General features: G+C 46.4%; 1 protein-coding gene across 1 annotated transcript in view; it reads left to right on the top strand.

Annotated features, from left to right (window-relative positions):
- The window catches only part of LOC147889058 (L-Aspartase-like family protein), a 60,769-nt gene extending 40,156 nt beyond the window's left edge, over window positions 1-20,613 (top strand). Inside the window, exons 7-8 of the mRNA XM_087392985.1 lie at window positions 19,718-19,882; window positions 20,012-20,613. Of these exons, the coding sequence (XP_087249111.1) occupies window positions 19,718-19,882; window positions 20,012-20,263 (417 nt within the window). The 3' untranslated portion in view covers window positions 20,264-20,613. The remainder of the gene's footprint in view (window positions 1-19,717; window positions 19,883-20,011) is intronic.
- Window positions 20,614-22,073: the final 1,460 nt, after the last annotated feature.

The following is a 22,073-nucleotide window of genomic DNA, read 5'->3' as shown; positions in this document are numbered from 1 at the left end:
GAGTGAGTGCACAAAAAAACGAACTCATACAAGCCTCAGTGGGCCGAAGCAAAGGACCCTTGCTGAGTACTAATCTATGCTAACAAAGTCATAATCATGAATAGAAATATTCAACTGCAACTGCATAGTGGGCCAGATGAATCTATCCAGTATCAGGAACAAATTGAAAAACAAGTCAGTATCGGCACTGGGACTCATAACAGAATCAGAAACCGAAGCCCGGTACAGTGATGGCTCTCTTGTGGGCTGCGAAGATGTCTCGTATATGTGTCTGTCGAGCTGTCTCGCGCTGCGGTGGGGGACGTGGTCTCCTCGCTCTATGGACTCTTTGAGCTATGTCCAGAGTGACCCCTCATCTCTGTCGGTCCCCCCTGAGGAAAGCTGTGATAGGTTGGACCTCAATAGAGTGTACTTTGGGGACTCTTTGTCGCGCATGTGGTCTCTGCACCCCTCTCTCGGCCAGCTGCTCATCCAAACTGCTCTCATGTCGACTAGCTCCTCCTCCACTCCATTGTGTCCTGGGGCCGACTCAAATGTATACAAGTCTGTGACGCGTCGCTGTGCCCAGTCATCCTCTATATCTTGTGGTGGTATGGCCATCCCTTGTTGCTCTGAGATTTGTCGTAGAAGTGTCTCCCTGTGCGGATGCATCTCCATTAAATAAAGGCCGATACAGACCTGGTCATGGAAATGGATCAGTCATCATGACAAAGGGTCGAAACCACTCTCCTTTCGGTAGAGACAGCGGTAGCGTCCCCGGATCTCGTAATAGGCTGGGCAAACACAAAGAAAATGCTCCTTTGTCTCAACCGCCCCTAGTGTGCATAGCGTGCAGACACACTACTCTCTAGGCATACCTGCTGCTCTCCCTGCCTCGATCCTTAGCTGATGGGACAAAACCCGCATCTGACCAATGGCAATCCTCAGTGCTGATGATGAATTGCTCCTCTAATACTCTCAGGAAGTGGTCGCGATAAAACTGGATCTTGGTGGCGAGCTCCTGGTCCTCCTCCCAAGTCCGGGATGTATGAAGCTGGAGGTCTAACCATATGATACGGCTGATCTCATCTTGCGTGATCGACTCAAGGGGCGCATCCATGGTGTACTGAAAGGGGACGAAACCCGCATCTGACCAATGGCAATCCTCAGTGCATGGGAGACTCCTCTGTCCTCGAGATACTAGGGTCTGATGATGAATCCCTCCTCTAATACTCTCAGGAAGTGGTCGCGATAAAACTAGGTCTTGGTAGGGAGCTCCTGGTCCTCCCCCCAAGTTTGGGATGTATGAAGCTGGAGGAGGTCTAAACGTATGATACGGTCGATCTCATCTCGCGGGATCGACTCAGGGGGCGCATCCATGCTATACTGAAAGGGGGGAAGCTTGTCCATCTCGATACCATGCCTGGCAAACCACGTGGATATGCGTGCATACCATGTGTCTGCCCCGCTCTTTGCTAGTCGTCCGGATGACTCTAGGGCCAACCTCGGAAGTCTCCAGTGGGGTAAGTCCCAGACTCTGTGGATGAAAGTCATTGTTTGAAAGATGGCATCAACTTGGAGAGATGTCATGGCGAACTCTGCCTGTACTATCTCATGTGGGACTGAGGGCTTACATCGGATCATCCTGGACCCCATCGTCACTTGTAGCCACTCGAAGCCCCTCCAGTCTGTCCTCGGAAGATCGCATCCCTAGAACGGTGCTGCATACATGGCAGTTGGTCGTACCAGTGTGTCAAAAAGCCGCCCTTCGTCGGTGGATCTTCGAAGTGCATCTAGAAGCACTGTCGCTCTAGTCTAGTCAAAGCACTATGCCCTCATGTGAGCCGTGCCTGGGCTGCATGGGTCATCGTGAAGATGGGTGCTGTGAAGACTGCCCCCAAATATGTGTATGACTGCACTATCTCCACTGGCTTGCCACGATAGGTGAAACTAAGTCAATGAATCACGGCTCGTGACGGTCAACCTTAGTTTTCCCAAGGTTGACCATCAGGTCTCTCTCTCTGCAAAACACCTCTAATGCCTCCAGGTTTCTCTGCAGCCCCTCTGCCGAAGAGGATATAAGGACTATATCATTAGCATATAGCAATATCTGTATGAGGAGATTACCTAGTAATGAACCCTCGCACCCTAGGCGATCTATGAAAGATGTGATCTCATCGATGTAGAGTCCAAAGAGAGTCAGTGAGAGAGGGCAGCCTTGCTTCACCCCAATGGTGCTCTCGACCCAATCCGATAGACCGCTAGGAGCACGGACCCTACCTCTGATTGACTCATATAGGCTCATCACACCCCAGATCAGCGCTCGGGAATCTGCATTTGTTGTAGTCTCCTGATCATGCGGGATCTTGGGATAGTGTCGAAAGCCTTACGAAAGTCTACGAAACATGTGTAGACTTTCTGATGTTTCAACCTCGCCTCCTCAATGACTGCCCTCAGAGTGAAAATGTGGTCTACAGTAGAGTGCTGCCTCCTGAATCCTGCCTGCCCTAGTGCTTGCTGCCCTTGTTCCTCTGTATGACTGCTGATTTCCCTCTCTAGTACCGATCCATAGATCTTGGCCAATGTGTGGCCAATCATGAGGGTGCGATAGTTCCCGGTGTCCATGAGAGAGAGAGAGAGATTAACATCCTCGGGAGGCCTCGCGGGGCTATGGGACAAAGTACACCAAAAGAGGGAACTCATACAAGCCTCGGTGGGCTGAAGCAAAGGGTGCGCTAGGGCCCTTGCTGAGTGGTATGCTAAGCTAAAGAGCTCAATAGCTCAAAACAAGACTCAAACAAAACTGAAAACTAAACACTGTAACTCAAAAGATGGAACCGGGTGACCATGGTGGCTCTTCGGTGGGTTGTGAAGATATCTTGGATTTGCATTTTCTCGCTGTGGCGGAGGACATGGTCTCCTCTGCCTCTGTATCCAATGGGCTATGTCAAGAGTGACGCCTTGTCTTTTGCAGTCTCCTTTGAGGAGATTTGAGATAGACTGGACCTCGATTGTGCGTGCTCTGGTCACTCTTTGTGTCACATGTGGTCTTTGCGTTCCTTGCACGGCAGTGCCATGTCGTCTCTCCCCACTGATCCACAAGGCCCTCATGTCAACGTCATAAAATCTCATAGTAGGCTGGGCATGCACATAAGAAATGGTCCTCTGTCTTGACCTCCCCTAGCATGCATAACTTGCAGATCCGTTGCTCTGGGTATGCATGCAGCTCTCCCTGCCTCAATCCTCAGCTGATGGGATGAGGTTTACATTTGTCCAGTGGCAATCCTCAATGCATGTGAGACTCCTCTGTCCTTGAGATATTGGGGTGTGATGATGAGGCCATCCTCTGATACTCTCCCAAAGTGGTCGTGATAGAATTGGGGAACTTTTGATCCCCCCCCCCCCCCCCCTCCCCCCCCCCTCCCTAAGTCCAAAGACATATGGAGTTGGAGGAGATCTAAACAATATGATACAGTTAATCTCATCTCGTGGGATCAACTTGAGTGGTGCATCCATGCTGTACTGAAAGGGGGGGAAGTCGGTCCATGTGAATATCATGACAAGTAAACCATGTGGATACACGTGCATGCCATACTGTACCAACCCCGCTTTCTACTAACCTTTCGGATGACTCTAGTGCCAGCCTCGACAGTCTCCTGTGGGTTATGGCCCAAACTGTGCGGAGGAATGTCACGGTCTGAAAAATGGCATCAACGTGGAGAGGTGTCGTGGCGAACTTTGCCTGTACTCTTTGATGGGGGACTGAGGGCTTACTCCGAAGATCCTAGATCCCATAGTCACTTGTAGCCGCTCAAATCTCCTCCACTCTGTCGTCGAGAGATCAGTCCCCCAAAAAGGTGCTGCATACATGGCAGTCGGCCTCACTAGGGTGTCAAGATAGCCCTTCGTTGGTGTGGATCTTGAAAGTGCACATGAAAGCACTGCATCTCTAGTCGGGCTAAGGCTCCCTGTCCTCATGTGAGTCGTGCCCTAGCTACATGTGTCGTTGTGAAAACTAATTCTGTGAAGATTGGCCCCAAGTACGTGTAAGACTGCACTATTTCCACTGGCCCATCTTGGTAAGTGAAGCTATGTGGGTGGAGTATTGTTGAAGATCATAACCTTGGTCTTTCCAAGGTTGACTGTCAAGTGTCTCTCTCTGCAAAACACCTATGAGGCCTCCAAATTTCTCTGCAATCCTTGTACTGTAAGATGATATGAGGACTATGTGACCTGCATATAGCTCATCAAATCAGCCAGCAGTGATCCCTCGCCTCCTAGGCGGTCAATAAAGGATGTGATCTCGTTAATGTAGAGCCTGATGAGAGTCGGTGAAAGGGGGCATCCTTGCTTCAATTCGATCGTGCTCTCAACCCAATCTGATAGGTCTCCTGGGGCACGGACCCTCCCACTGACGGACTCGTATAGGCTCATCACCACCCAAATCATGACCTTTGGAATCTGCATCTTCTGAAGTCTCTTGATCATACGAGATCGTGGGACAGTGTCGAAAGCCTTCCAAAAGTCTACAAAGCAAGCACAGACTTTTTGGGATCTCGACTACACCTCGTTAATGATAGCCCACAGGGTGAAAATGTGGTCTAGGGGGGAGTGCTGTCTTCGGAATCCTGCTTGTCTTAGAGCCCATTGTCCATATGCCTCTGTGTCGCCGCTGATCTCCCTCTCTAATACCGACATGTATATTTTGGCCAAGGTGTGGCCAATCATTAGAGCATTGTAGTTCCCAATGTCCATGGTCTCCCCTGTTTTGTGTATCGGACAAAGGTGATAGTACTCCAGGCAGGTGGGAAGCCGTGGCATACAACGTTGCTGAGCATTTGCGCTAAAATCAGAGCTAGGACCTCTTGCCATGCGCAAAATGCTCCGTTTGTAGCCCCTCATGATCCTGAGCTCTCCGGTTATGGAGCCAACGGAGTGCAGATTGCACATTCTGTGTCGTGAACAAGAAAGAAAGAAAGTCTATTAAAAGTCTTTGGAAGACCAAAAAGGGTCTATGAGACTGAAAGAAGCTGATACAATGAATGGAGCCACTAAACTGGCATCAACACCCAGAGCGAATACAAAATCCATAATCCATAGTCATGCCCATAATGGCATCGATGCACAAAAGGAGAGTAGAGGCCAGGGAGAGTGTCAGCCCTAGGAGTGGGTCGACGGTGTGAGAGGCTGCAATGGTGGCAGAAACCTTGTGATAGGGCGTTGGCAGCTATCATCATGTACAGCCTGCTGAAGTTGTGCGTGGTTGTAGCTCTGCGGTGAACAAGTGCCACGGTCACTCCTCTAGGTTTGACGTAGTGAGCATGGCAATGAGGTCCTCTAGCGTGGTCTATGCCTCAGTGTGTTGTTGAGTCTGGCATGTCTCTGGCTCTGGCTCGGGTCCCCACAGTCGCCGCCTTCGTAAGTCCTGCTGGTCAGTACTGTCTGGCTAGAAAAACTCAGTGATCATGCTTTGAGAGTCTGGGTGTGTGCTGGGATCTCCCTTGTGTGCCTTGAGCAACCGCTCCTTGTGTCGTACGGCCTCATGAATGAAGGCTGCCAAGCATCTCTAGTCTGGGTAGGATAGGAGACTGGATAGAGAGCTGGAGCTATCTCTGAAAAGGCAGTGGTATCGGCCTTGGATCTCGCAGTACACTGGGCGCCTGAAAGCGAATCGCTCCTCTGACTCGATCTCCCTAGAGTCACACAAGGTGCATATGTGGCCCTTTTTGGGTACCCCCTCCGCTCGACCACTCCTACGGTGTGACAAGACCCGGAATTGCCCAGAGTGAGGGAGGTGGATCCGCGTAAGTCCTAGTGGCTCGATGAAGCCCTCCTCTAAAATTTGTAGGCAGTGGTCTCTATAGAAACTGAGCTTCATAGGGAGCTACCGGGGTGTCAACTAGGTCGTGAATGTATGTAACTATAGGAGTTCCTCTTGGATGACCTGTTTCACCTCATGGTATGTGAGTGGGATAGAGGGGGTCTCAACAATGTACTGGAAGGGGGGTAGCTTTTCTATCTATTTCAAGCCGAAGGCTCTCAAACCATCTTCAAGTACATGCATACCAACACCATGGTTGTTAAGACACTCGTGTCTTATGATAAGACACTTAAGACACGTGTCTTACCTTAAGACACCTTTAGACACCCTTGTGTGTTTTTTTTTTTTTTGGTGGGTGGGGAGTAACAACACACATTGAGTTTGACTTAGCCATGCTATCATTGATGTTGACTTTGGATCTAGCAGTGGCAGTGACCTCATAGATTCAGATTAGGATGAATCTTCAAAGATTTTAGTCTTGAGAGTCGAAAGCTTCCTTTCAATTATATGTATCGAGATGCAGTTTTCATTCATGTCACATGTGACAAGATTCAATTGTCAATTTGAACCTTTAAGTACTGAAAACTTGCGAGCTCTTCAGTCGTGAGTCTTAGCTTTAACTTTTACGTCTTGAGTGACGAGTCTTGACTCTTAACTACATTGTACAAGTGCATTGTTTCTTCTTGTATTATTTAAGTGTAGCTTATTGTACTTCTAGAATCTAGCAACTAGCTATGCTAGCAAGTTGTACATTTGTATACTTATACATATATTAATTAAATATTTATTATTATAACCACAATGGCGTGTCTTATCTTTAAGACACTTTAGACACTCGTGTCTGAAGCGCATCTAACTTGTCGTGTCTTACAACCATGACCAACACCTCTAGTCCCCTTCGCTGCAAGTGTCATGGAGGAGCATAAAGCCAGCTAAGGAAGCCTACGTCACCCTGCAGTGCAAGATCCATATTGTTGAATGCGGAAGATATATGTGATGACCTGGAACATTGCATCGAGCTGTAGTGGGGATGCCCCGAACTCAGCCAGAACTATCTGATGTGGAACAGAGGGCTTACTACGGATCATCCGTGCAAGCATGAGAACCTGAAGCCTCTCAACTCGACCCCACTTCGTCTCTGATAGATCAGGTCCCAAACAAGGGCTCCTATACATACTTGTGGGTTGACCAAAGAGTCGAAGAGGAGAGACTTGGTCTGAGGGGGTCCTAAAGTAAGAGCGAAAGCATTGTCGCTTGAGTGTGGCTAGCGCGGCATACCCCCTGCTCAGTCAAGCCTGTAGTGCTGGTCGCATTGTAAAGATCGAGCTAGAGAATAGGACTCCAAGGTATGTGTAGGATGCAACCACCTCCACTGGTAACCCATCCAAGGTAAAATCCTCTTTGTGTATGGCTGCTCGGGATGTGTTGAAAGATCATGACCTTGGTTTTACCAAGGTTGACCTTCAAGTCATGTGTCTCACAAAAAGTATGTAGCGCATCCAGGTGTCGCTGGAGACCCTCTGCCGAGGAAGATAATAGGACCACATCATCTGCATATAGAAGTATCTGAAGCAATGATCCGGCTAGAGAGCAACCAGTCCCTACCAAGGTTCCGATAAAATTCTCAAGGTCATTATGTAGAGGCCGGTGATAAAGGACAACCTTGTTTGACCCCAACAAAGTCGGTGATAAAGGACAACCTGTTTGACCCCAATGGTGCTCATGATCTCCTACGCTACCTAAGTCTCTCTCATAGAGTGCCATGCCTGCCCAGATGATCTCTAGATTGTATCCCAACTCCTGTAGATGCCGGAGTAGTCGAGATCTCGATACTGTATCGAAGGCCTTGCAGAAATCCACAAAGCAACAATATATCCTCTGTCTCCGTGCCTTGGTCTCCTCAATGATCTCCCTGAGTGTGAGTATATGGTCCATAGTCCTATGATCTAATCGGAAGCTTGTCTGCGCCATGGCTCTAAATCCCCAAAGCTCTGCAACTAGGCTGATCTTTGCGTCAAGTACTGAGGTGTAGATCTTGGACATAACACGTCCAATCATAATGGTCCTGTAGTTTTCCGGACTCATGGGATCTCTTGCCTTGTGTATAGGTGTGATGGTGTTAAGGGTCTAGGTGTGTGGGAAGCATGTGCAAACTGCTTCATTGAAGAGCTTTGCTAGGATCGGGGCCATGGTGTCTATAACATATGCAACGAATTTGGTCCGCGCCATGGCTCTAAATCTCCAAAGCTCTGCAACTAGGCTGATCTTTGCGTCAAGTACTGAGGCGTAGATCTTGGACATAACACATCCAATCATAATGGTCTTGTAGTTTTCCGGACTCATGGGATCTCTTGCCTTGTGTATGGGTGTGATGGTGTTAAGGGTCTAGGTGTGTGGGAAGCCTGTGCAAACTGCTTCATTGAAGAGCTTTGCTAGGATCGGGGCCATGGTGTCTATCACATATGCAGCGAATTTGGTCCGTAGCCCCTCATGATCTTTGCTTGGTCATTGTGAAGCTTCCGGGCTGTGTGTTTAGCACCACCGGCTGTGAAAAGCGTGCAAGAAGTGGGGCGCAGTATGTGAGAGAGAGAGAGAGAGAGAGAGAGAGAGATTAACGTCCACGGGAGGCCTTACGGGCCTATGGGGCAAAGTACACAGAAAAGCAAACTCATACAAGCCTCAGTGGGCTGAAGCAAAGGGTACGCTAGGACCCTTGCTGAGTACTAATCTATGCTAACAGAATCATAATGATAGAAAAAAGTCAACTAAAACTACAGAGTAGCCCATCAATCTATCCGGGTGCTGGGACGAAACCGAAGCCTAGTACAGTGATGGCTCTGTAGTAAACTGCGAAGATGTCTTGTATCTGCGTCTGTCGAGCTGTCTCGTGCTGCGGTGGGGGATGCGGTCTCTTTGTTCTCTGGACTCTCTGGGCTATGTCTAGAGTGACCCCTCGTCTCTGTTGGTCTCCCCTGAGGAAAGCTGTGATAGGTCAGACCTCAATAGAGTGTACTCTGGGGGCTCTCTGTCGCACATGTGGCCTTTGCGTCCCTCTCTCGGTGGTACTATGCCGGTTGCTCATCCAGACTGCTCTCATATCGGCTAGCTCCTCCTCCACTCCACTATGTTCGGGTGCTGACTCAAATGTATAGAAGTTTGTGACGTGTTGCTGTGCCTGGTAAAGGACTGAAGCCACTCCCCTCTAGGTAGGTAGAGAGAGAGAGAGAGAGAGAGAGAGAGAGAGAGAGGTCTATGAAGGAAGCGATCTCGTCAATGTGAAGCCCAAAGAGGGTCGGTGAGAGGGGGCCAGCCCTGCTTCACTTCTATCGTGTTCTCGACCTAATCCGATAGACCACCTGGGGCGTGAACTCTGCCTTTGACTGACTCATACAAGCTCATCACCCCCGTATCAATGTCTCTGGAATCTGCAGCTCCTATAGTCTCCTGATCATGCGGGACCATGGGACAGTGTCAAAAGCCTTCCGAAAGTCTACGAAGCATGTGTAGACCTTCTGGTGTCTGGACCTCGCCTCCTCAATGATAGCCCTCAGAGTGAAAATGTGGTTTAGGGTAGAGTGTTGTCTCTGGAATCCTGCCTGCCCTAGTGCCCGTTGCTCCCGAGACTCTGTGTGGCTACTGAGCTCCCCCTCTAAGACTGATCCATAAATCTTTGTCAGAGTATGGTCGATCATGAGGGTGTGGTAGTTTCGAGTCTCCATAGGGTCTCTGGCTTTGTATATCGGTACAATAGTGGTAGTGCTCTTAGTAGGTGGGAAACTGTGGCACACAGTCCGATTGAACATCTATGCTAGGACCGGAGCTAGGACCTGCTGTCCATGTGCAAAGTGCTCGGTCCGTAGGCCCTCATGGTCCAGTGCTCTCTGGTTGTGTAATTTGCGAAGTGTTGTCTGTACATTCTGGGTAGTGAACAAGTGGCAAGTAGTGGGCCTGGGCATAGAGGACATATCCAGTGGTGTTTGTGTCTGGGCATCATAGAGGGAACATGCATACATGTGCCATACATCTGGATTGGTGATGGGAATAGGTGGCTTTCCCTCCGATAGAAACCCCCATCCAGTGGTTGGGTCTCCTCGAAAAGATCTGACAATCTCGTCCATCCTATGTGTGAGGAAGGCTTGCCTCTTACGACGTGTCAATCGTTGAAAGATCCTCTGTGTCTTGGGTGGTGTCAGATGACCCAGAGCCCGCTCCTGTTTCAGGTGGGCTCTTGCCTCTTTGCACTCGCCATCAAACCAGGGTTTTTGGGGCATCTTCCCATCTCGGACCCGCATGGGTCGTGGGAAATGATGTGGTAGCAGCACCATGTACTACAGAGACAAGGGTGCCGAAGGCGTTGGCGAGGTCTACATCATCTCCAAGTAGAGCTGGGAGCCCCCTCGCTAAGTGACTCATGTACATTGGGTCAAGGGCACGGTCAAAGTGGATCTGGATGCGTGCAAGTGTGTGGGGGGGTCTCCCTGTGGTTGGCATAGTGGCAGAGATATGGAAGGCCAAGTATGAGTGGTGAGCTCCGAGTGGGGGGGAGTATGACAAAGTCGTGTATCCGTGAGACAAAATCTAGCGGGCCTAGTAGATAGTCCATTGTACTAGATCCACCACCATGTGGGAAGCAGGTGAGTTCTCGAGATGAGAGAGAGAGAGAGAGAGAGAGAGAGAGAGAGTTTATTAAAGTCTTTAGAAGACTGATCTATGTATTAGAAATCAACCAACACAGGGTACGCACAACAGAATACTGATAGAATAGCCTAGGAGCTTACATAGTGTGTGTGGGGTGTGGAATCACGAACTTCTTAACTTATGTGCTTCAAATAGATGTGCAGACTAGTAAATAGACAATGATCCAGCCAGATATAGAAACCACCAAAAGAATATATATACGTCCAAAGCTATGCACACAATACAAAAGAATAGATCCAAAGTCCCGCTAGAGCGTGGTCTTGTGATCTTACCACAAGGCACTTCTACTATCTGCGTGCTCCACCTCGAGCGTATGTAGACTCTCCGTCCAAAGATATCAGCTCCTTGCTGCTCTAGAAGACAGCTAAAGTCCAGCCCTTGATGAGCTCAGTCTGCAGCAACTCCTAGACCCCTATGCCTCCTGGATGTAGGCCTGAGGGTGTGTGTACAGCTGCTCCTGCTGCTCCCAATCTTACTGGCCTGCTGGATGATTTATGCCCCACCAAAGGGCTGCTTTTATAGGCCTCTAGGCCCCCCCCCCGAAATAGCTGACTAGCAGCCTCATTCTGGCCGACCAGTCTGCCATAAAACCGATCACCTTGGGGCCTTCAAAACTAGGGCTTGAGTCCTTATTTTCACGCAGGGGCATAGCCCCTATGCAGGCCAACTTGTGCCCTGCCTCCCCACCGACCTGCGGGGCTATTTATAGCTGGGCCCAGCCCCTATTGTCCTGCCCTGATCCAAGCCTGGTAGGCTGGCTTTTCCCTACCAGCCCTTCTACTGGCCGAACAGGGTACTGTCCAGGCCAGATCTCAACTGCTGAGTGCATCACCATCTTCTCCTGGCTTTCAGCTCCATCTGACGCAGCCAACACATTTCCTCCAGGTAGGTATCTTTTCTTTATCTGATCTGTGCTCCCATGGCAGTCAGGATGCGTCAATTTTACGAGCAAAAACCTATGAGCAAGTTTATCCGAGCGTGTTTTTCAAGAGATTTTTAAAAAAAAATTTCTTTAGGAAACATGGTTTTTACACTTTTATTTTCACTAGAACTAGATCCCTTTATCATAAAAATATACAGACTAGTCACTCATTCATTTTTACACAACATAATTTTCTTATTTAGAGACATCCCTTTGTACCCCTGTTATTACCTTAAAAAAGTGTTGATTCCTTTAAGAAACATTCCTCATAATCACTCTCAATGTAATAATACTATGCATATATAATTACTTATTAACACATTTATATCATATGGCAATATCTTTTTAGTGTTTTTATAGCATATTTATGGACATGTTTCTAAAGAAGTTTAAATTACTATAAATAAGTATTAACTTGGGCTTATATCTCACTCTCATAAAATACATGTAATATTTAATACTATATATGAAATATTTTCCAAAATATAACTCCATAGATGTGCTCAAATGGGGTGTTCCGATCAATTTGAGTGGTTGAATGACTATATTTGGACATTGGATATGAAAGTTATGTCACTTTTAAAAGTGCTGTCCAAGGTAGTTTCGCCAGCGAAACTACCTTGGGAGACTTGCTTCAAAGGGGTTTCGCTGGCGAAACTACCTGGATGGCTTGCTTCAATGAGTTTTCTTTGAAGAAACTCTTTCATGAAGATAGGTTGAGAGAGGGTTTTCAATGTCACCCCCTATTAAGTAAAAGTTGTAAGAAGGATCATAAGGGAATTTTCATAGAGAAGTCTACTCTACATGTGGGTTTCTTCAAAAGCCATCCCATTATGCTCTCACCATTCCTACAGATTCACCTAAAGATTTTTGTATAAAATAGGCATTGCTATAATACTTTGCATATTTCTAAGTGAAACTATGTTTTCTTCTGATCGATTTTTGCCATATTTATGCATAGTTGGAAGCTTTTTTTTTCCTTCGCTCGGACGCTCGGAAGATTTCGCTCAGAAAATGCTCGTCCCCTGGCAGTCATAATGCTGCCCATGTGGCCTTCTCTCAGAACCTAGGTCCACCCCCCCAATGCTCTCCTCATATGGGTTCTCATAGATGGGGAGGCGGCCTCTAATATTCCAACAGAGACTGTAAGAAACCAGATACAAAACAAGTTGAAAGGGTGCACCCATACTACAAACTACATGCTACATAGTCATGAGAACATCAATACAAAGCCAAAGCATCATGTCCATGTCCATCACCGCGATCATCATGTCATCAGGCTATAAACAAAATTCAACTCCACATCATGAAGGAGCCAGCGCCCGATGGGACAGTGGTAGCATAAAGTCATATATATATATATATATATATATATATATATATAGATATATATATATATATATAGATATATATATATATATATAGATATATATATATATATATATATATATATAGATAGATAGATAGATAGATAGAGAGAGAGAGAGAGAGAGAGAGAGAGAGAGAGAGATTAGCGTCGCCAAAAGCCCTCGCGAGACTATGAGACAAAGCACACAAAAAAATGATAGACGCCAACATCATTTATAGACTGAGGGTCTCTTTGGAAGTGCATATACTGCTCCCAAAGTTATTATAGATTAGCTACAACATACTAAGTAAGGTAATCGGCCTGTATTACATCAGTTTACGATTGAGAGTCCTTGGGTTTGGATTTAAAGTTTTTGACAGGTGCTTTTCCGTCTCTGTAGACAGGCCATTTCCCTTCTTTGCGAGTGTCCTTCACTTTGTTCAATTCTAGGCTTTCATCTTGAGTTGAGTCGGGGTGAGCTCCTCCGAGATCCATATCTTGGTACCTCTCAGCTTATTGCCTTGCATGAGAATCTTTTCTCTTGCCCTCCTATCATTGAGAACCACTTTAGCTTGTGTCCCAATATGAGCAACAATGGATATGTCCTTTAAGTCCCACTCAATCTGAGGGGTTGCTGCTATAATATTATCAATTTTTTCTGCCAGGCTCCCTTCATGCCAATCTTCAGGTTGTCCTCCAATGCGTAGACACCAGGCATGCAGCTGTCTTTTCCTGCTCTTGTACTTCTCGATATACATCGCTTTTGTTAATTTTGTTGTCCATTGTTCCAGAGATTTCCTCTTTTATCGACTTTACCTGATTGGTAACCATGTCTTGGACTTTGGTCACCAAATGTGGTGCAGGTGCTGCTTCAATGTGTATCTGAGTACTTCCTGTATGATTTCTTTCTTGCCATTGCCTTCCATATCCTTCACTTTCCTTCCGAGGGCTGCAACCAAAAGCCTCAGCTCTCTTACTTCTTGCTGTCGGTAATAAATTTGCTCATTTGGATCTGTACCAATCCTTCGCTTGTACATCAATGCGTAGGGGCTAAGTGTTGCTGCAATAGCAGAGTATGAGGGCTTGCTGGCTTGAGTAGAAGCAAACTGTTTTGTGTTGGGAAACTCCATATTGGCCTTCATGAATCTGAAAACCCCTTTGCTGAGTCTTACACCCCAAGCTGAGCCAGGGGCTCAGCTCAGCCTGGGGCTGATTTGAATCTGACCTGCGCTTGCTCCTTTCTGCTGCTGTTCCCACGACCTGGCCGCTCTTGCGAATGCTCCCACGACCTGACTGCTCCTGCGAATGCCCTGCTGCTGCTGCTGAAACGCGGGAGGGGAGTGGAGAGCTAACGAGAGAGAAAGAAAGAAAGTTTATTAAAGTATTCGGAAGACCAATGGGTCTATGAGATTGTGAAACCCTGGTACAATCAAGCTGTGAGGGTGGAGCTACTAAACGAGCATCCACACCAATGCATAATGTAAAAATAATGCAGAGTGATAGTTCTAAGTATTAAGTACAACATAGTCATGTCAGTGATCGAACTACAAATCAGTCACATCATCATCATCATCCTCATCAGGACATCATAGGTGAATGAGGCACTAGAGACAGGAAGTCGGCAATAGAGTGTTGTCGACCATTCAAGGGTGCGGTCCTGTGACGTCTCTTGGTCATAGCTCTACGCCTAACAAGGGCTACAGTATTCCCTGTCGGACGGACTCCGATGGTGAACATAGAGGCGATATCCCCGAGTGTAATTTGTGCGTCTACTCTTTGTCTGAGATGTTGAGTCATTGGCTCTGAGTCCCGATCATGTCGAGGTCTCGTCTCGGGGGGGGGGGGGGTTCTAGGAGATCTGGCTAAAAGAACTCCGTGATAGAGCTCTGGGAGGGGTCTGCCAAGGAAGATGTTTGCTTATGTCTCCATGATTGAAGTATCCTCTCACGGTGCCTAACTACCTCATGAATGAAGCCTGCCAAGCATCTCTGATCTGGATAGGAGAGGAATCGGAGCATGAGATATGAAGAGGAGGGTGTACCCATCTCTCTTACTAGGCCCCGAGAAGATCTGGAATGGCAACCAGCCTCCAAACCAGGCAGACCAAGAGAGGCCCCCACCAACCAACAAAATGCCAACAGTCACATCCGACCAGTCAGCATTAGCTGCCACCTTCACAAATAGTTGTGCTGCAACATCAGCTACTGCACATTGCACACCGTACACGTGGTTTTCTGCCACATCATATACCGACCTCTTACGTTGCTGTTCTGCCACATTAGGCTGCAGATCTGCCATATGAGTATTATATGCCACATCATCAGTCCATGTTGTCACATCGGCAGCTGGCCTGAACAATGCCATGTATGCTGTCCATACATCAGCCTTTCCACCTACATGAGAGATGGCTGATTATGATGCAAGTGCATGCATCCATCACCTATCCTAGTGCCCATTGCTTATCCTCATTTGGGGGCCTCATAGGTGAGCTCTAAATGGATATCTACAGGGTGGAGCATTGAATCTTCCCCCTTCTCTCAACCTTGGCCCTTCTATAGCATTATTTAGTACTTTGTTCCATCTCCTACCAAAAACTAGATTCAACTTGTGAAGAGTAGCCCTCTCACAGATCTCCTCTCATTTCTAAGCAACAATGCATGACCATTCTTTTGGTTGTGGCAGGAAGACAATGACTAAAGACTTCACAAACATGGGAGAGATTTGGAAGCCAATTACTTTGGTCTTTTCATTTTAATTGAATCCATTTTCTCCCTTCGAAAAACCTGGGAATACATCAAATGACTAACAGAAAGACTCTCTCTCTCTCTCTCTCTCTCTCTCTCCATTTGCAGCCCTATATCAGTCCATTGTTGATTTCTCGAGCCGCGGAGAAGTCCTCCTAGTTGGAGACTTCAACGCAAGGACAAGCGCTCATCAGGTACCACTTCTTGACTTAGGGGATGATTCCATTCTACTGCCAGACGTTGACCTTGAGGATGCAGCTGTGATACGGGTTTCAACTGACAGACGAGGGCCTCACATCTTATGGACAGGCTCTACTAGACCTTGGCAGGATGCATGATCTCATCATTTATAATGGTCTCGACAGATGGCCCACCTTGGGTGGTTTCACATGCTTCCCACATATGGGGGGCTCTAGCATTGTTGATTACATCATGGGATCCCCTGCCTTCACTTCACGCATCACCAATTTCACTGTAGCACCTCTCCCCCCAAGGGTTGATCACACTTACCTTTTCTTTAGCGTCTCCACTCCCCACCGTTGTATACCACCTTCCATCCCACTAAGTTCTTACTCCTCATACCATGATATACACTTTGCGTGACCACCCACCTACCTACTCTGACCATCTATATATACTCCTTGCTTACATTGACTTCATCTCCTCTTGGCCTTGATCACCCGCTCACTACACGAGGCTGCCCTCCATGCTTTCCCTCACACCACTCGCTCCACTCACCCACCACCTCCTGGGACCATACCCTGTAATAATTGGTACGATGAAGAGTGTAAGGCTTTATGCCGTCAGCTCAGATTCGAAGCCAAAAGCAGCCTACATCATCTTCAAGTGTCCCATCTATTATGAGATCCGTGGGTGTTTCTACTAGAAGTTGACTCAAGTGACAGATTGCTCTTTCTAAGCAATTGGTCAGTGCTTCAAATGGACTTGGAATTAATGGACCTAGAAGGCGAAGTTTATGTGGAACATTCTGCAAGTCAGGTTTTAGGAAACAAGGTGTGGAGACTGCAGAATGCACTCTATGAGCTGAAACTCGCCCCAAGGGCGTGGTACACATGCATTGATAGCACTTCATATGGATCAGATTGTTCAACAGTCGTTCAGACGCTTGCCTATACCTCTTTTGGGAAAAAGATAAAATAGTCTTGCTTATTTGTATGTTGGTGATGTAATCTTTACAAGTGATGATGTGAAATATATCCAATCACTCTTGAAGATAATGGACCTTGGTCTATTGCCTTATTTCCTCAAGATACTTCCTGGCCGACTGTCACTGCTGTGTGTGCTGCTGTCCTGCGCTGCAGGGTGTTGCAGTGCTGCCAGCCAGGCAGCCATGCCATGGGCTTTGCAGATGCTCATGACACATGCAGCAGGCGATGTGGCAGCGCAACTACTTGTCAGGGCGGCATATGATTTGGCACAACAATTCTGACTGGTGGGCATGGCACAGCAGGTAGGCTGTCAAGTCGGCCTTGTGACTGGTCAGCCATCTGCTGGTCGGTGTGGCCTTCTTCTGGTTGGCCTGAACTAGGGGCTAGTCGCGGCCTGAACCTTGTTTAAAATTGTTCATTTCTCATGTACCACCATGTTGAGGCTGTCAAATGATGGCACTGCCTTCTATCTGCTAGCTGACTGAGAGAGCAACTTTAAAACCTATCTACAAAATTGAATTCTGCTTGGATCTGTCTCTGAGACTATGGCCAAAGTTGCGATCCATGGATAACTGCTTGCTGAAATCTCCAACAAAAATTGCCGGAATTCAACGACTAGGATATCAATGTACTAGGTAGCATCCTGTTTGCCATCTCCTTTTGTCAAAGGAACATGGTTTGCAAGCTTTTGCAAATCCCTTAGGAAAAGAAGAGGACTTGCAAGTGGCCATAAAATCACCTAAAAAGTTAAGTGTAAAGTTGATTTAAGTTTCTGAAATCCTCAATTCAAGGACTCCATCAATTAGATGATACTTTTTCTTTTATTTGATTTCAAACATCACTATTATTGGAATTAACCAAGATGTTTGAGGAACTTCTGAATTGAGCTTTTGCTTTAGAGGAAAGTGGTGTATCCAAGCCCAAGCAAAATAAGAAAGGTGAGGAAAGTGAGGACGATGACACTTAATAAAAAATAAATAAGCTCTACTGAAATCTCAAGAAAGATTTGCATGAACTTGGCATCTAAGGAAGACCTAGAACCAATGTGAAATGGTATAACAAATGCTCTTGACATGGACATACCAAAGATGAGTGCCAAACCAATTATTTTGATGCATGTTTTAAGTTTGGGCATTATCAAAGAGAGTGTTGGTATGCAAAGAAATTGGGAACAAAATCAAACTATAATACCTTTTGTTTGATGCCTTTTTGTCGATCCTTGTAACAAAAGAAAGGTGGTTTGCAAGATTTTGCAAACATCTGTTTTGGCAGAAGAGGGTCCACAAAGCATTTGCAACCCCTTCCTTTGGCATTTAAAAAGGGTCAGAAGTTGTGTTGACAAATCCAAAGTTTGGATTTGACTCAAGTCAAGGGCAACTAGTCAATCAAATTCTGATATGGGACTTTGAGATCTTGTCCTTTAGTGCTAGCCTTCGTCATGGCTGAGTTTGCCCTTAACCTCCAGAGTGCCGACAGAAGCTCAGTACGAAGACTTTGTATAAATGGATGCTCAAATATGTGTGGGTGTGTGGATTTGTATGTGTGAGAGCATTTTTTTATACTATGGTCTACACCCACTGTTGGGCGCTGATGATGTCAATGGGGATGTCATAGTAGCTAGTCCCTACTATGCATGATGGAGTTTATGGTTTTCAACCTTATGAGTGACTATCATGAGATCGAAACTGCACTATGTTGTGTTTTAGAGGATGAGCTTGGGAATGTTCTTGGATTCATCTAGGTATACATGTTTGAAATTTAAATTTTGTGTATCTTTTAAATTTTCATGTAAATTAAATCCATATTGTAGGCAGTTGTTTCATTTACTCAAGGTACATTGAAAACAAAGGGTTCTCTTTTAAAGAAAGCACCTTCGTTAATTCTCCTATATTAGAGGGGAAGGGAAGGGGTTACACCAAAACCTTGAACCTCTCTCCTTTGGCAAAAAGGGTTTTATAAAACGACCATCATGCCATTGTGCTTAAACAATTTATTGCTGATTTGTATTTGCTCAGGGACCTTACAATCCTTGTAATCTTTCACGGCCGGTGTTTTGTGAAAACTTTGTGAATTACAAAATTGAAATCAGATCACTAGAGTTGAAGCTTAGAGTTGTTGAGAATTGGAGGAGTCTAGTTGCTACAATTGCATTACTATGAAATTGCCTTCTTTGCAATTTATGTAACACTGGTTTTATTATTAAACAAAGAACTCGAACCAACTCGTGCAGTTTTCAAACAGTGTCAACTTTGGCTTGTATCCCCTTGAGTAAGATGGGTTCTAAGATAGATAAAAATGAACAAAAAAAATTAGATCAACTTGAGAGCTTACTAGCTCTCCCCACTCAGCCATAGACTGAGTATGTCAAGCCACCATTGCAAGGTCCAGACCTAACCCAAGGCATCCTCACAGTAGGCGAACTTTTTTCATACAAGGTGCTCTTATTTGTAGGATGCCGTCACTGAGGTCTTTGCTTTGAGGCCTCTTTGCTGGTAGCATCTAGGTCCTAATGTACAAGGGAGATATGCTACCATATTTGCTATGCGTCTAGGTCAGTGTATAAACTTGCACCATTTAGTACTGTAGCATCCATCAGAATAACTTAGTACCTACCTTGAGGAGTATTTAGATCAAGGGAATCCCCACTAAGTAGAAGGATCTAGAGCTTTGATGATTATAGGAAAAGTAAAAACGTTTTCTGATCCATGAGGAATGGCATCTGGATAGAGGGTCCATCTCTTGAGTGTTAAGAAAAGATTCAAGCTTTTGTTGCATGCACATTTGTTTTCAACATATAAGAGAATCTGTTATCGCAATGGGCAGACTAGGTGGACAAGTTCCTCAGGATGGGCAGACAAGGAAGTGTCTCGGGGTTAGTTACAGGTTTACAAGGAATGATTTGCAGAGAGGATTGTATGCCACCTGTAATGAAATATCAAAGTTACTTAGGGCACTCACATGGATTGAAATTTAGCATTGCTTGCAGGGGAGAGTTGAAAGCTCTAACTTCTATCTTGGAAAAACTATTGGTTGCAGGAAGATAAGGAGCCGTTGTTTGATAGTGTGGAGACTGTAGTAGCCATGTTGGAGGTTTCCACGGAGTTTGCCCTCAATATCTCATTCAATAAGGAGCGCATTTTAAAGTCTCTTCCTGCGGGACACCTTGATGCGACAACCATGGCTGATTATCTTGTGTATAAGGTAATTGAATGAACTTGTAGATTCCTCTTCATGGTACAGTTGCTTTCAAGCGGTTTGAATGCTCTAAGATTATGTCGTGGTTCTCTTCAATATCTCCTTGTTCTCCTCACTTTTTGCTTGGGTTTGCAGGGCATTCCATTTCGAACTTCCCATGAAATTGTTGGGAAGTCAGTGGCCTTGGCTCTTTCTAAAAGGAGCCAGTTGTCAGAACTGTCGCTTGATGAGCTTCGCTCTATCAACCCCATCTTTGACAAAGATGTGTACTTGTTTCTAGGTGCTGAAAATGCAATAAAGAAATTTCAATCTTATGGATCTACTGGCCAGGCCTGTGTGATGGAGCAAATGTGCTTTTGGCAGAAGAAATTGGAACTCAGGAACTAACAATTGAAAGGTCAGTAGAGCTGTTGGTCATATCAGGATCAATTTAGTGGACAGAGGCTCAATCATTGGATGTTTTATCGTCTAGAAGCTGCAACTCGTTTCACACCACTCTTGTTTCTATTTTGGAGTGTGGTGGGTCTATTTCGTGATGCCTCAGCTATATGGAATCTCCAGCATGCACTCCAATGTATTCCATCAAAATGTATCTTGTAAAGTGGTGGATTTTGCTCTCCAATGGTAGATTAGGGGAGTGGATTGCCTTGAAAGGCTTGACATTTACGTTAGTGTCTATTCTCCATGTTAGATGTTGCTGCTAATGTTTATAGATTTATACAGTATGGTTTTCTTTTCCTCCTTGTGCTAAGGCTATGAACAAACCTAGAATCCCAACTTAGATTACACAGAAAATTCAAGTTTGCTGCTGGAAGGAGACCTACCTGGGAATCGAGCTTGTTAGTTCTGATTTTCACAGAACATGATAGAAGGGTATTATAGAGTTAGTCATCACCAGTATGTACAGTATTGAACGAGGGCTGCTATGTGGGTGTGCCTGCCCAGAAAGAAAGAAATATTAACGTCCACGGGAGACCTCGCGGGCCACGTATATTTTCACAGGTTAGGAGGAACATAAGCCAGGGCACGTATGCTAAGGCTCCCTGCTGGAGTTTGGGTTTCGCCAGGCTGGGTTTGCAGGCTGGTTCAGAGGCTGGAAAGGGCCGTATTACCAGCTGGGGTTGGGAGTCACGTTTGGCCACCCAACGAGGTCAGGTAGAGCTGACCAGACCTGACCCCTCTGGATCGAGTTAGACCAACCAGCATGTTGGTCTAACTCGATCCAGAGGGAGACCCTTGTCTGCTAGGTTGTCTCTGCAGTCATCAGCAGAGTTTTTCCCTGACTCTTGTGTTGATTTCCATCTATCTCCAGTCTAGTTTTCTTGCTGTTCTAGTTCGCTGTTCTGCTTGCTCCATTCCCACTGCACTTTGACAAGGCATCAAAGCAGCAGGTCGTCTGAAAGCTTGGACCTGGAGGGCATTTGAGGGGTGGACAGTTTGGAGTTTGCTGCTCGCTGTTTGCAGGCCTTTTGAGCTGAGGCATGGACAGTTCCAGGATATTGCTGCCGCCCAACCCTTACTGCATTGCGCATGGATGAAACCACTGCCCGTGTCTTGATCGAGTGATGATTGTGCATGTAACGTCAGAGCACTAAGCTTTTGGGGCTGGCAGAATTTGCTGTTAGAAGACATAGACAGATCGGGTGCACAGGAGCGCTTGAAGAAGGTGAGGCCATTTTGGGGTGGAAGGCGATTCTTTGGAGAAGGTTTTGCAACGCATGGACAGCAAGGAACTGTTGAGAAGGTATTGCCAGCAGCAAGCATCGGAGCAGCCTGTTCTCCCTTCACACTCTCTTCCAGCCTCCTCCTCTCTTCTTTTCCGACCACCCTTACTGCATTGCGCATGGATGGAACCATCGCCTGTGTCTTGATCGTGTGATGATTGTGCATGTAACATCAGAGCACTAAGCTTTTGGGGCTGGCGGAGTTTGCTGCTAGAAGGCAGGGAGCAGAGGAGTGCTTGAAGAAGGTGAGGCCAGTTCGGGGTAGAAGGCGATTCTTTGGAGAAGGTGTTGCAATGTGTGGACAGCAAGGCACTTTTGAGAATGTGTTGAAGGCAGCAAGCATCAGAGCAGCCTGTTCTCCCTTCCCACATCTTTTCCAGCCTCCTCCTCTCTTCTTTTCCGACCCACCCTTATTGCATTGCATATGGATGAAACCATCGCCCGTGTCTTGATCGTGTGATGATTTTGAATGT

This window comes from Dipteris shenzhenensis, chromosome 21, assembly GCF_047967505.1.
Source record: "Dipteris shenzhenensis isolate YYH24624 ecotype China chromosome 21, Dip_SZ_1.0, whole genome shotgun sequence".
Taxonomy (NCBI): domain Eukaryota; kingdom Viridiplantae; phylum Streptophyta; class Polypodiopsida; order Gleicheniales; family Dipteridaceae; genus Dipteris; species Dipteris shenzhenensis.
This window is presented reverse-complemented; position numbering and strand designations above follow the sequence as displayed.